The 16,269-nt window shown below is 38.8% G+C and overlaps 1 protein-coding gene across 7 annotated transcripts in view; it reads right to left on the bottom strand.

Annotated features, from left to right (window-relative positions):
- Positions 1 to 16,269, bottom strand: part of LOC138748576 (interferon regulatory factor 6-like) — a 41,859-nt gene that overhangs the window by 15,159 nt on the left and 10,431 nt on the right. For 2 of the 7 annotated variants that reach the window (XM_069908998.1, XM_069908996.1), the window contains exons 2-3: positions 12,795 to 13,100; positions 9,310 to 9,375 (exon numbers count right to left, since the gene is read on the bottom strand). The exons of 1 other annotated variant lie outside the window; for it this stretch is intronic. In XM_069908998.1, the coding sequence (XP_069765099.1) occupies positions 9,310 to 9,375; positions 12,795 to 12,841 (113 nt within the window). In that variant the 5' untranslated portion in view covers positions 12,842 to 13,100. Of the gene's footprint in view, positions 1 to 5,067; positions 5,157 to 9,309; positions 9,376 to 12,794; positions 13,101 to 16,269 lie in introns of those variants that run through there. 4 more of the 7 variants (XM_069908997.1, XM_069909002.1, XM_069909003.1 and 1 more) reach the window with 4 other exon arrangements.

Below are 16,269 nucleotides of genomic sequence, written 5' to 3' on the forward strand. Positions count from 1 at the left end.
GGAGCAAAAGAAATTGGTGATGCAGAGAAAGGCCAGAATAACGGAGAGGAGATACCTCGGAGAATTGTGGGCTGAAGCCCAGAGGTTTTACAATTTTTTTAAAAATGGAAACAACTTACTGAGTTGGAATCAGCTAGTCTAAAATTGAAAATACTTCCTCATGGCAAAATGATTTAACTTTTGATCACTGAATTTCCATTTGTCACTGACAAAATTAGCAGTCAGCCTGAACCTTTCTTTTCATTCTTGCTCTGCACAAAGAACATTAAACCACACTTCTCTTTTTTAAAAAATATGAAACTGATACTTTCTGTTCTGCACCTGCGAGAAGGAGTATAGCTCACAGCACAGCATCGGCAAAACAGAGCAAGGTGAATCAAGAAGTTGTGGTTGAATAATGCTGAAGTTTGGCTAAAAAAAAGATTTCTACATCAACACATCTCAGAATATCTGAAAAGCATTTCAAGTAAAATAAATTACATAGTAATTATCCACGTTCATGGTGGCATTTATACACAACACAAGCAGTTATCCTAATCTCATGTTCACACTGATCCTATTTCCGTTTCATTCAAGTTTCAACCTGTTTATACGTCCAAGATCTACTTTAAATTACTCACCACACTGAGCTTCAGATACTCATATGAACCAGCAAATTCTTTAGCTCTTCCACTTTCCCCAAGCTTCCTCTTTTCAATGCTTAATTTTTACTCACATTGAAATGTGCAGCTCTTATTTATGGACAGAATTCCATCAGCCAGATTTCATTCATTCCATGATCCTACTTATAACCCTTTGCAGCTTCCTTTGGCTTTAAGAATTACTCATGATATCTATCCTGGTTTAGATTCTTGTCCCTCTCACAATACAAAATAAGTATCACTCACAGTGAACTCGCACCCTAACCAGAACACTCTAATACTGCTCCTCTCTTTCATATGCACCAAGGAACCTTTAACCACTATTTTCTGATTTCTCCCTTTAAATTGATTTGCATATGGTGTCCTTAAATCTTCTAGAAATAGTCAACTGTATGTCTGTCTGTCAGCCACATTCTCCACTTCTTGAAATTCAACAACTCCAACTTCAATATTCCTTTACAAACTGCTAAAACAGTTTTTAATTATTTCTAGAAATGTAAAGTTTACATAGTTCTCTTCCCCATGGGTGCTATATTTTGTAACTTTTCTAGGACTCGTACTGTTTCTTCCTCACTTTACGCTTAGATTTATGGATGCTTCAATCTTTAGTACTTTTTTTTTTCTGATGGTATCCTATATCTCTCATTTCATATTAATTTCAAGAAACACCCCTTGCTTTTCACTTATCGGGCTGAATTGTAAAGAGAATTCCAAAGATGCAAGACCAATCCAATAGCTGATCTATTTTTAGATGGCCAGAGTAAGTTTAGTCAATAATAAATTCAATAGGCATAACTCGTGCTGAACTAAACAGTCTTGAAATGATCAAGTTGCAATTCACAATGCCTTCTCCTCAGTGAAGTTGCATCAAACCCATTCACAAGGATGATACGGAGATTGGAGGGGTTAAGTTACAAGGAGAGTCGAGATAGATTAAGGATTTTTTCTCCTGGAGTGTAGGAGGCTGAGGGTGACCTTATCCCTGGTGAGAGACTCATTCAAATAGTCATGAGACATGGGATCCATGGAACCTTGGCTCTGAGGATAAAAAATTGTCTTGCAGATAGAAAGCATAGAGTAATAGTGGAAGGAAAGTATTCTGCCTGGAGGTCAGTAACCAGTGGAGACCGCTGCTCTTTGTCATTTTTATAAATGACCTGGATGAGGAGGGCAAAGGATGAGTCAGTATATTTACAGATGAGACGAAGGTTGGAGGAGTTGTGGATGGAGCTGAAGGTTGTCAAAGGTTACAAGAGGATATAGTCAGGATGTAGAGTGGCAATGGAGTTCAATCCAGATAAGTGTGATGTGATGCATTTTGGAAGGACAAACCAGAAAGCTGAGTACAGGGTTAATGATCGGTTACTTAAGAGTGTAGATGAACAGAAGGACCTTGGGGTCCAAATCCATACATTCTTCAAGGTCACTGCATGGGTTGATAGGATAGTTAAGAAGGCTTCATTAATAGAGGGATTGAGTTCAGGAGTAGAGAGGACATGTTGCAACTCTACAAATCTCTGGTGAGATCACATTTAGTATATTGTGTTCAGTTCTGGTCACCTCATTATAGGAAGGGTGTGGAAGCGATGTAGAGGGTGCAAAGGAGATTTACGAGGATATTACCTGGATTGGAAAATGTCTTTATAAATATCCAGAGGAATGAGCACATGTTAAGTAGGCAGGTTAGATCTGTATCAAAGTTATGTTCTATGGTTCAAAAAAAAGGTTCAAGGTTCCATTATTTTAGTCTTTCCCATAAATCATTAATCTGATGCCCCCTTTACTTTTTTTTTAAATATTTTATTTAAAAATTTTAACCATACATGCACTCAAATATATTTCAAAATACAGATGTAATCATGTATTTAATATCAAATACTTGATGATAATACCCCAACACCCCACTGCCCCCACCCCTCCTTGAGTCCCAAGAAAACATAAAAGAAAAAAGTATTAAGTGTTAAGATAGAAAGAAAGAAGAGAAAGAATAAGAATGAGAATGGACTGCTGAAAGTATTAAGTCCCATCTGGACTAAAATTCAGATCTATTTCATTGTTAATAGGGTTCCAAACAGGTCTTAAAGGGCTAAGAAGAACAATTAGAAATCTGAAAAATTAAAAACAATCCTATTTTTTGTAAATACGCGTACCAAATTTGTAAAAATTATATGTAATTTTTTTCAAGGGGAATACAACTGTGCATTTCCCCACTCCATCGTTCCAAACTTAGATGGGAGTCAAATTTTCAAGCAACTGCAATACATTTTCTGGCCACTGCTTATGCAATTTTAACAAATTCTGCCTGGTATTTAGTTAATTTCAACTTAGGTCTTATCCCTATAATGTTAACTAATAAAAATAATTCTAGATTTTGTGGAAATTGGACTCCTGTAAATTGATCTAAAAAAACATCCTAATTCCAGTCAGAGGTACTTTATCACAAGACCATGTTGAATATAAAAAAAAGTTCCCAACACTTTGCCACATCTAAAACAATGATCTGATAAATCTGATTTCAATTTATTTATTTTTTGTGGCGCGAGGTATAACTGATATAAAAAATACTGAACCAGTCTATGTCTTACATTTATTGTATTAGTCATACAGTCTCGACAAAAATCAGCCCAATTCTCATGTATTATCACATTTAAGTCAAACTCCCATCTTTGTCTTGATTTATGAATCCCAGTTTAGTGGTCCCCATTTGGAGTAAATGATAAATTTCCAAAATAGATTTCTTTGTATTTCCATTTCTTATTAAAATCTCTATATCACTACACTTTGGTAAATACATTGTTGGACCCATCTTATCTCTTAAATATGCTCTGACTTGAAAATAGCAAAATATCATATTATTAACAATACCACATTTATTCTTAGTTATTCAAATGACATCAATTGCCCTTGCTCAAAATGCCCCTTGCTTCAATGTATCTAATCCCTTTCCAAAACCAAATTTCATAAATTCCTCTACTCCATGAGTCTGTTATGAGTTAAAGGAGTTTTAAGAAATAAATCAGTCTTTATTCCAATCTCTTTATTTGTATGCCAAATATTTCAATAAAGGAGTTTCTCTTTCAGCAGTCATTAATTTCTCATCCCATACTTTTCTCTCTCCTATTTAATCTAATTTTATTTTTACCTAAGAAGATTTTTACCCCTCTTCAAAGAAAGAGATAAGAAATTTTACTTTGGCTACTCTATTGTCATTTTTAAAGTTAGGGAGCTGAAAGTCTCCCACTTCATATTTCCACATTAATTTTTCTATAGAGACTCTAGACATTTTATCTTTCCATAAAAGTATTTATTTACTACTTGAAAGAATTTTTGAGGTACAATTGAAAAAGATACCGCATTCTGGGAAATATATTCATTTTTATATAAAACTCTTATCCAATTTATAAACATTTATCCTACTCCAATACTTTAAATAAAAAATCCCATTCTAATCTATCAATGACCTTTTCTGCATCTAGTGATACTGCTACACTTTAGATCAGCTCTTTTTTGTGCTAGATGAATTATGCTCAATAATTTTTTTAGGGTATTACAGTAATTATTGCTGTTGAAAATGATTCAGGGAGAGTAGGGTTGGCAACACCTGATTTAAAGGTATCACTAAATATTTAAACTCTATAAAATTCAGGCAGAAATTCATCTTCTCTAGGAGATTTATTACTTTGTAAAGAACTTAGTGCTTGATGCCCCCTTTATTTGAACAGAAAGATCAAATGGAACTATTTGAAAGCAGTGTAGCAGAGTTTTCCTGGAAAATATTTATTCTCAAACAATATTAACATGCAAATTGTTCATTTATTCTTTTACAGCAGAGATTTTCAAACTGCCCCCCTAAATTCTCATTTCACTTTAAGTAATCCCTAAGCCAAAGGTGCTCTGTGATTTGCTTAAGGTGGTTTGCGAGTGGAAATAAAAAAGTTTGAAAACCACTGCTTTAATCGTACCTAACTGACTCGTGTACACAATTTCATAACTCCAAAGGTAATGGGCCAATGACAATTTTTCTCAAGCAAAATATTTCAGTAACAATTAGGTCTAGAGCAGTGGTTCTCAACCTTCCCTTCCCACCCACATAGCACCTTAAATAATCCCTTACCAATCACAGACCACCTATGGCATAGGAATTACTTAAAGTGGAATGCGAGTTTATGGGACAGTTTGAAAGCTACTGTTTTACAGGTAGCAAATCTTTAGTATATGATTTGGATAATATGCCTGTTTGTATGATCTGATGTTATATAACAATGCAAAGCATCCCTTTTTGAGATTTTCAATTCAAATTTATGAATTGTTAAAAAAATCTGAATTTTAATCAGCCACATGGAAAATCCCCCAAAAATGCAGTAAATGTAAAATGAAAACAGGAAGTACAATAAACATGTACACGTAAAGCAGAAAGATATGCTACCCATTTCAAATGAGGAAGGGGGTAAGATTCTGCCAGAGCACACATCCTTCAGGACACTAATCTAGGGCTTGTTCAAGTCAACAGAAAATCTGAATCGAAGGTGAAATGCACAAAATTATTTTGGGATGTAAAAGGTTAGAACATAGAACATATAACACCACACCACACCACAGTTGTGTCGACCCATATATTCCTTAAAAAAATGTACTAAACCCTGCCTTCCCTGTATCCCTTTATTTTTCATTTATCCATATGCGTAAGAGTCTCTTTAATGCCCCTAATGTTTCAGCCTCCATTACCATCTGAACGAGTCTCTCATAGGGGACCTTGTCAAATGCCTTGCTAAAATCCATATAGACTACATCTACACCCTACTCTCAACTATTTATTTTGTTATCTCCTCAAAAAACTCATTACACTTGTGAGGTATGACCTTCCCTTCGCAAAGCCCTGCTGACTATCCTTGAGTAGACTGTTCTTCTCCAAATGCTCATAGATTCTATCCTTATGAATCCAATTAGTTTGCACCCCACTGATGTAAAACTCACCGGTCTATAATTCCCAGGATTCTCCCTATTACCTTTTTTAAACAAGGGGACTACACTTGCTATTCTCTAATCCTCCTGCACCTCCCCTGTGGTCAAAGAGAATTCAAAGGGAATTGCTACTGCTCCAGATATCTCTTCCCACAGCAACCTGGGGTAGATCACGTCTGACCCTGGGGACATCAATCTTGATGTTTTTAAGAAGATCCAACACTTCCTCTTCCTTAATCTCCACATTGTCCAACACACAAGCTTGTTCTATTCTGACCTCTCCCTGATTAAGGTCCTTCTCTCTTGTGGAATCATCTCAACCTCCTCCGCCTCCAGGCATATATTGCCTCCTTTATCGGCCCCACAGAATGCACAGATCGCCTGCTCATGTTCCCCTTGAGCTCTCCCAAGTCCGATGACAATAAACTCTCGTATCAAATGGGACTAGCTTGGGAGGACACCTTGGCTGGCATGGGCAATTTGGGTTGAAGGGCCTGTTTCCATGCTGTTTATCCCTATTATTCTATACAAGATTATGGGAGGCACAGGTACAGGAGATAATCAGAGGCTTTTCCCCAGGGTGGAAATGTCAAATACTAAAGAGCGAGATGGTGAAAGTTTACAGGCAATTCGCAAGGTGTTTTTAAAAAAAAAATCAGAGTGGTATGTGCCTGGAACATGATGTATGGCATACCACCTTAAGTCATCCCTTACTAACCATAGTATGGCATGTATGCCATACTACTAAGGGATGACTTAAGGTGGTATGTGGATGGTAAGAAAAAGGGGAGGTGGTGGAAGTAGATCCAAAAACAATGATTAACAGGCACATGAATAGCCAGGGAATGTAGGGATGTGAATTGCAGGTCGGCGGATGTGATTAGTTTAAATATAATGCACCATGGTCAGCACAGACGTTATGGCCAAAGGGGCTTTCCTGTGCTGTACCATTCCATGGTTGTGTAAATAAACAGTAAACAGCGACCAAAGAAGAAAATAAAGTCCAAATATACACACTCAGATTTTGTTACTAAAGACACAGTTAAAGTATAAACCATGTGACTATGCCCGTCAAGTTCCCATTCACAGATGTGATTCAAACTCCAGACTGCGACTTGTGACGCAAGGCAGATTTTCTCTCATTTATTCCTTAATAACTTGCAAGATGGAATCTATGCTTGTTCATTACATGCTGTGGCAAATGCATCCCTTCTCTTACCCAATTTTCAAATGCATCCTTGGTCCTCCCAATCTTAATTTAGATTTTTTTAAATTTAAAAGAAAAATTTAGACATACAGCATGGTAACAGGCCATTTCGAGTGGTGGGAGGAAACTGGAGCCCCCGGGGAAAAACCCGATGCAGACACGGGAAGGATGTACAAACTCTTTACAGACAGTGTGGAATTTGAACCCATCGCTGGTACTGTAGCAGCATTCCCCGTGCTGCCCAAACACATCTCTTACCCAATTGCCTTTTCACATTCTTAGTGCACCAACTCTGACCCAATGGTTTTCTATCCCAGGAATCAGGAAAATCATTGAACCTGCTCTTTTTCTCTTGCAAACCAAAGGCTCTAACTTGCACTAGCTACTATCTAATATCATTGAAACAGTTTGCCTTATTTCTTATTCTTTTCAATATTTGTGTACCATACATTCTTGCTGGCCTCTCCTGGTAGGTCAGTGGAAATTTGTTACCAATGACGAAAAACCTCTCAGATGCCAAAATTTGTAATGAGGTAAATGATTGTTAAATTTTTAAGAGTGACAGAATCCAAGTGCACAAAAACCTGTATTTCCTGTAATAGATCATCTAACCTAATTCTTTGAAGAATCCAAATCTAGTTTTGAGTGGGAGGAGTATTTCACAAATCTCAAGTTAACTAACGTGAGAATGATAGTTCTGTAAAAGCAAAGAGCTCTTCAGCATAAGTTATCATTCTCTATGCCAATGCCAGTCTCATCTGGTTGTACCCAAATGTCACTTCTCTTGACCCTCTGTCATCATCTCTAAATAACATAACACCATGTAACAGATCAGCAGAATTTTCTCCAAACTAAACACGAGAAAGACTAAAATCACATATTTTGCCACAAATTCCATTTTTAAAATTACCAACCTAAACATTCTTAGCAGGTGAATGAAATAGAATCAAACCATATTTGGCTTCCAAATAAAAATTTGGAAGCATTTATCCAGCCTTTCACCAAAAGCAGTTATGTTCACCTCCAAAGCATCAAGCAGCTCCGCTCCATCCTTAACATTCATTGGAATGACTTCATCACCAACATCGAAGTACTCGAGCTGGCAGAGTCCGCAAGCATCGAATCCATGCTGCTGAAAACCCAACGGCGCTGGGTGGGTCACGTCTCCAGAATGGAGGACCATCGCCTTCCCAAGATCGTGTTCTATCGTGAGCTCTCCACTGGCCACCGAGACAGAGGTGCACCAAAAAAGAGGTACAAGGACTGCTTAAAGAAATCTCTTGGTGCCTGCCACATTGACCACTGCCAGTGGGCTGATCTCACCTCCAACCGTGCATCTTGGCGCCTCACAGTTCGGCGGGCAGCAACCTCCTTTGAAGAAGACCGCAGAGCCCACCTCACTGACAAAAGACAAAGGAGAAAAAACTCAACACCCAACCCGAACCCCAACCCACCAATTTTCCCTTGCAACCGCTGCAACTGTGCCTGCCTGTCCCGCATCGGACTTGTCAGTCACCAACGAGCCTGCAGCAGACGTGGACATACCCCTCCATAAATCTTCGTCCGCAAAGCCAAGCCAAAGAAAGAATCTGATTTAACCACAAGCATGATGGAGTCAGTCATTAGCCCTCAAATCACCCATAGATACATTTTGACTAATAATTTTATTTATTTGGCATGTCAACAAATGATTAACGACTATACATTATTTACTGTGATAGCCTACAGCTAATGCTATTTGGATTAAAGTTTTCTATTTATAGCCAACACTTCAATGCAAACAACAATAGACGTTATTGCTTTCTGTGGCAAAGTGTCTTTGAATTTAAATATGTAGGAGTTCATGGAGAACAGTTTGATTACATGATAGCCAAAACAGAGACCAAGCATAGAATAGGCAACCCATTTGTAGTGCCCTTGCGTTCTGTCTACAACGGCCATCCTGAACTTCTGGTTTCATGTCTTTTCAACATCCATTCCCATACCGATCCATCTGTCCTCTGCATTTTTCACTGCTATGGTGAGGCCAAGGACAAAGTAGAAAAACAGCACCTTGTATTCTGCTCGGGTAGCCCAATTTTACATTTTCAGGTAACCCACAAATCCTGAGTTCCTTTTCCACTCCCTCCAATCCACTCAGGTTCTCACTCTCCCACTTAGTTTGCCCTTTCCACCCCCACGTTATCTGCCCATCTTGCACTCATTTATCTGTCTGTCTGACCTCCAGTTTCCGTTAGCCCCTACCTCCTCATCTTTCCCTCTGTCTCCTTTCCCTCAGCTCTGCTTCCACAAAGCCTCAAACAACAACCCCCCTCCCCCAGTCAATTCTCATCTTTCTTCTCTCCTGTATCCCATCCAATTAACACATTTTGTCTGTTGGTCTGTACTCCTTCCCCTGCCCATTCATCCCTCCCCATCCTTTTATTCAGGTGGCTGCCTGGTTTTTACTCATACCTTGAAGAAGGGCTCAGGCCCGAAATGTCAGTCATATATCTTTACCTCTGATGGATGCTGCGAGACCTGCTGAATTCCTCCAGTATCTCTGTGCCTTTATTGCCATCACAGCTTTTGGGCAGATACAAGTCAACATCAATCACAGAATGTCAGCCTGTTGCAGTTCATACTATGTCAAAAAGTCTTAACTGCTCTTAATTATTCAGAAGTGTGATTGTGATCCAACAGATTTGGTGGAGGTTGGGGGTGAATAGTCTTCAGTCCAGAAAAACTAGCTGAAGGATGACAAGATGAGATAGGTCTTTAAAATTATCAAGGCTTTTAACAAAAAAATTTTTTAAATGCCCAAAACTGTAAGATATGCATTTAAAATAGGCACCAATATATCCAGTTCGGTAGAAACTCCTTCACCTAAAGAGTGGGTAGAATGTGAACTTTAATATCACTTAATGTAGTTGAAACAAGTAGCAGACACATATATCATGTGAAACTAGATAAACACACAAAAGGAGAAAAGACTATGTTGATGAAGAGAGATGAGAGGAAGTTTGGGTGGAGCATAATCACCAGAATGGATCAGTTCAGGAGGACATATTATTGTTTGTGCTGTAGGCCTGCTGAGGTAATGTGTTTTTATTTCTCCACTTCATGCACTACATACATTAGGTAGGGTGATCACGGAACTGCTCTTTCCATGACTCCAGTTGTGTTCTGAACCTGCCTCCCAATCAAGTCCTTTAATTTTCACTTCCTGCTTGGACCGATTTGGGAGGGGTTGGAATGGAACGAGAAGAAAAGTCCCTACATTCTATGTGTCAGAGACAAGGTTGGGAATTTAGCCAACTGAGGAATACAACTAGAGATTCAAGTCCTACAGCACATTGCAACTGTAATATCAGTGCTAGCTTTAATGAATTAGAATCATTTCAGCTAAATGTCCCTCCACCTTTCAGATTGTGACTAATCCATTGTTTCACAACTTCTGATAGCCTTGTTTAGCAGGTCTTATTAATAATTCTGCTGTTTATTTAATCACTTTTTCCTTGTCCTTTCTCTTTCCCAGTCCCCCTCATCCCCACACTCACCTAAATTTTTTTAAAGAAAAAAGGCAGACTTGAAAATAATAATTAGTTCTCTTTCCACGATACTTTACCTTAGTTGATGAGTGATTCCAAGACTTTCTGTCTATATTTCAGATTTCCACAATCCACAGAATTTTTTCTTTGTGAAAGCCAGAGAGACATAGGAGATACAGAATGGAAACAGGCCCTTCCACCCATGAGGGCCATGCTAACCACCAAATACTCATTTTGACCCTAGTCCAGCCCTAACTCATTATAGCCTCCCTACATTCCCATCAGCTTTCCTCGATTCTACCACTCAGGTACATATTAGAGGCACTTTGCAATCTTTCCAACCTGAAAATGTTTTCAGAATATGGGATGGACTGGAACACCTGAATGAAATTAATATAGCCAAACAAAGAATAAACAAATTCCACAAACACAGCACTGGAGGTCAGCATTGAACTTGTTTGACTACACAGCCTATCAGCGTTAGATAACAAAACATTACAGGAGCAAGATGAAAAAAAAACTTAATTCTCCCCCACAACAATTCTAATTCAGAATGAATACTGAATTTCATCTTGGAAGCAACACAGCACAATTACTCCACAGAAACTGTTTATAAATGCAGAACCACAGTTCCAGTAAATATACCCAATATTATGTTTCACTCCAGCACCAATGGACATCATTGACTCACTCACGATCTGAATAAAAATGAACCATGTAAACACTGATGATGGGTAATGTATCACCCAATCAATCACTTCTCTTTTGTGATTAACACCTCCTTTGCTTTTACTCCTGAAATCACCAAGTACCTGGATTATTCCCTCCAAATATTTAGTCTTTAAGATAGAGCTATGAAATAATTCCATGAAGTGAGCATTACATTATCTACAACTGCCCTTCTTCATTAAATCAAGTCTACAGCCACCCTTCTTCATTAAATCGTCCACAGCCACCCTTCTTCATTAAATCAAGCCCACAGCCTCCCTTCTTCATTAAATCAAGTCTACAGCCACCCTTCTTCATTAAATCAAGTCTACAGCCACCCTTCTTCATTAAATCAAGTCTACAGCCACCCTTCATTAAATCAAGTCTACAGCCACCCTTCATTAAATCAAGTCTACAGCCACCCTTCATTAAATCAAGTCTACAGCCACCCTTCTTCATTAAATCAAGACTACAGCCACCCTTCTTCATTAAATCAAGACTACAGCCACCCTTCTTCATTAAATCAAGTCTACAGCCACCCTTCATTAAATCAAGTCTACAGCTACCCTTCTTCATTAAATCAAGTCCACAGCCTCCCTTCTTCATTAAATCAAGTCTACAGCCACCCTTCTTCATTAAATCAAGTCTACAGCCACCCTTCTTCATCTCCATATTTCCAAAAAATGTCAAAAGACAGTGAATAATAATTTCACTGAACTTCTGCACTATTATCCATTCAGAAGCTACTAACTCTTCTTTGAGGGTACTCATTGGTCACAACATTCAGCAGAATTTGCAATTAAATCAATGAATTTATTGAGTGCATGGTTTAGGTCAGAGAAGAATATCTCTACTAATATTTGATCCAATATATTTTAACACTACGTAGGAGATACACTTCTCAGTTGAGAACCAGCCCCAACAATTCTAATAACTAGAGCTGTGGATGCATTTAAAACAAATGGTTGGTAAGTGTCAGGGAGGGGTTGGTGAAATGATTGGGTGAGGAAGGCTCCAGATGGAATGAAAAAATTTAAGGAGTTAAATAGGAAAGACAAGGCAATAGTACAAAGTAGTGAAAAGGTTAATACTAGCCAGAAATGGTCAGGAAGGCCCAGGAGAACACAATCATTAAACATCTGTATTTAGAATCAGAGTAAGGCAAAATGGTACAAAGACAATATTGGAGGCTCTATCTAAATGCATTCAGCAATCAAAACAAGAAAAATGGCATAGATAGGTACAATCTGAGCTATCAGAGAGATGTTTAAGAGACAAAGGTGTGGAATTAAACATTTACCTTTAGAAAAGGTACACAAATGGAAAAAGAACCCTGATAATAATGAATGGGGAAAAAGCTGTAGAGAGGCGCAGAAAACCATGAAATATAATCAGATGGATTGAGAACAGGAAGCGGCAAGAAAACTTTGGCAGTTGTTTATATACCCTCAAATAATGATAGTAATGTAGGGTTAGTCTCAATCAGCAAATTGGAGGTGCATTGAGCAAGAGTAGTGCAGTAATCATCAGGTCTTTAATCTAGCAGAGATAATGTACAAGTCAAATTTAAAGTTATACAGGATGGTTCTCTTATTCAATATGTTCAGGAATCAGAGAGGGTACAGGATATGCGCACAGTGATTTTTGTTGTGCACGTAGAGCTTAGAGGGAACACTGCTTACAAAGTACAATGGCATAAATCAAGAATAAGCTGTAGTAACTTGGGAATCTCTTCTTATACAGTACCTCAGAATAAAGAATACTTTGGTTCTGTAGGTTTTAAGTTGACTCATGTGACATTTGGAAACTTTTTTTCATAGATGAATCTGAAGGTGCTTGATGGGGCAGATGGTTGGGAAGCTTGCAAGCTGGCGCATTGCTTCCACTGTCTTTGCTGAGCTTCTGGGTGTTCCAGATATATGGGCTCGAGGCTCTTGGCCTCATGCTGAATATTCTTTATTCAGTTTGAGTAATCATGCAACAGGGACTCCAAGGATCAGCATTTCTTCAAGGAAATTTTGAGAACATCTTGAAATCTCTTCCTTGGTCTGCCTAGGTGAAAAGAATGATTTCAGTGGTCTGGAGCATAGCAAATCCAACCCCACTATTTAGGAAAGAATTAAATGAGAAATTAGGAAACATCAAAGCAGTTAGTCTGCCATCAGGAGTAAAGGAAATGCTGGAATCTATTAATAAGGTCAGAAAATAATAGAACTGGCAGGATCAACACAGAGTTAAACAAGGAAAATAATATTTTTCAAATAAGTTCATGTTTTGAGATTGGAACTAATAAAAATGACAGGTAAATTGGTCGACATAGAACTGGACTTTTAGAAGGCCTGAGTGGCCTATAATCCTGTTATAGCACCAGCAATGGCACTGGCGTTAGAATCCAGCACTGTCTGTAAGGAGTTTGTATATTCTCCCCGTGTCTGCATGGGTTTCTTCCAGGTGCTCTGGTTTTCTACCATCATTCAAAACATACTGGGGAAGTAGGTCAATTGGGTGTAATTGGGCAGCATGGGCCGAAAGGGCCTGTTACCGAGCTGTATGTCTCAAAAAAGTGTACCATGCAAGAAATTATCCTGAAGCGTATGAGATTTTGGGTTAGTTTGGTTTGAAAACTGGTTAATAGGTAGAAAGGAGAGTAGGAATAAGTGGATTTTTTTCAAGTTGGGAGGCTGTAACCCATGACTGTGTGGCTCGACACAATTCAAATGCTGTCAACAAATTTGCCGGTGACCACAGTTGTCAGCAGAATTACAGACAGCAATGAGGTAGCGTACAGGATGGAGATAGATGATTCAGCTAGTTGAGCGGTGCCACAATAACCTTACACTCAACATTAGCAAACCAAGGAGCTAATGGTGGACTTCCAGAAGGGGAAAATCAGATCACAAACCAGTCCTCGTCAAGGAATTAGCGGTGGAAAGGGACAAGAGCTTCAAGCTCTTGGCTGTCAAAATCTCTGAAGATCTGCCCTGGGGCCTCCATGTCGATACAATCATGAAGAAGGCTCACCAGTGACTATACTTCGTGAGGTGTTTGAGGAGATTCGGTTATGTCACCAAAGACACTTGTAAATTTCTACAGGTGTACAGTGGAGAGCATTCTGACTGGTTGCATCACTGTCTGGTACGGAGGTGCCAATGCACAAGTTAACAAAAAATGACATAGAGTTGTGAACTCAGCCAGCGACATCATGGGCACCAGTCTCCACTCCATCGAGGACAAAGAAAGCAGCCTGTATCCTCGAGGACCCTCATCACCCAGACCATGCCCTCTTCATACTGCTACCATCGGGAAGGAGGTGCAGGAGCCTGCGGACGAACACCCAGCTGCCCAAGGACATCTTCTTCCCCTTTGCCATCAGATTTTTGAATGAAGAATAACTACCTTATTTTCTCTTATTTTTGCACTGATTTATTTATTTTTAAATGTAATTTTATAGCAATGTTTCCACTTTTAATGCTGCTGCAAAGCAACGAATTCCATTACAGATTCTGATTCTGAATGGGTGCACGACAGGAATCAGTGGTGGACTCCCAGCAGTTTTCAATTTATACCAATGATTCTGATGATATGGCCAAGTGGAGCAGGTCCTCATTTAACATTATTGATACGTTCTTGCAACTTTAAGTGAAATAACATTAAACGAAACCTATTTACCACAGGGTCAAGGATTTTTAAAAAAGAGTCAACATAGAAACCATAAAAAATAGGTGCAGGCCCTTCAAGCCTACACCACCATTCAATATGATCATGGCTGATCAGTACCCGGTTCCTGCCTTCTCCCCTTACCCCTTAATCCCTTTATCCACAAGGGCCAAATCTCACCTACTCTTAAATATTGACAAGGAACTGACCTCAACTACTTCTTGTGGCAAAGAATTCCGCAGATCTACCACCTTCTGAGAGAAGAAATTTTTCCTCATCTCAGTCCTAAAACTTCCCCCTTATCCTTAAACTGTGACCCCTGGTTCTGGTTTTTCCCAGCATTGGAAACAACCTACCTGTGTCTAGTCTGTCTAATCCCTTAAGATGTTTCTATAAGATCCCCCCTCAATCTTCTAAATTCCAGAGAATACAAGCCAAGTCTATCCAACCTTTCTTCAGATGCAAGTCCTTCCATCCTTGGTATAATTCTAGTGAATCTTCTCTGCACCCCCTCCATGGCGAGGATGTCCTTCCTCAGATAAGTTCCTACTGTTTATTTCGGGTCACACCAAACTGACCCAAAAAACGTCTGATATTAAACTTTGAAATAAATGTGTGATACAAAGACATTTCAAAAAAGATTAATAAAAACAAATAAAAATTATTTAATAAATTTTGGTGAAATAGTGAGTGATGGCGGTAATAGCAACGGTGGCTGGAATGGGGAGGGAGGCAACTGGGATCCCGCAGTGGTCATCAATAGTGAAGGGCAGAGAATCACTTGGTTGTCATCATCACAGAAGGTGAGGGAGGGGTGCTGCCTCAGGATGGGGTGGAGCGTTGACAGTGCTACGACTGCTTGACTTTATTGATTAGCTGGGGTTTTTGTAACCCCAGGCAGCAGAGGTGCACCAGGCGCATTCAGAGCTCATAGCAACAGAGATAAATCAAGGAATAAATATTTGAAAAGCAATAAATTGTAAGAGACAGCACCTACCAGCATTCAGTTCAAACCCAAACATCAACAAAGTGTGGCATCAACATTATAAGGAAACAACATGGAACAAAACGATGTTATTCAAGGACTTACTATATAATATATTCTAGTATACTCAACACACAACGTTGGGTGGTAGTGTGAGTTCACGGGAACACAGTCAAACTATGTTAATATAGTAGATGTCTGAAAATAATCTGAGAAAAAATGAGGTCACCACATTGGTAGAAAAAGTTTAAAAAAATTCTCATAAGCAGTGAGAGGTTGAACACCTGGGTGTTCATGTACACAAATCATTGAGTTAGTGTGCAGGTACAATGAGCAATTATCAAGTCATACCCTGTATTTGTTTTTTTTAATCACGAAAGGAGTTAAATACAAGATTAAAGTCTCCTGCTGAGAGCATGAGCATTTATTTAGAAAATAGGGGGTGCAACTAAAGGTTTATTAACTGAATTTCTGGGAATGTGAAGATTATCCTTCAAAGAGGAATTGAATTCTGACTAGACATATAAACTTGATTGACTAGAAAAATGAATTAGGGTCTCCGTAACCAGGGAACACATT

This window comes from Narcine bancroftii, chromosome 13 (assembly GCF_036971445.1).
Source record: "Narcine bancroftii isolate sNarBan1 chromosome 13, sNarBan1.hap1, whole genome shotgun sequence".
Lineage (NCBI taxonomy): Eukaryota > Metazoa > Chordata > Chondrichthyes > Torpediniformes > Narcinidae > Narcine > Narcine bancroftii.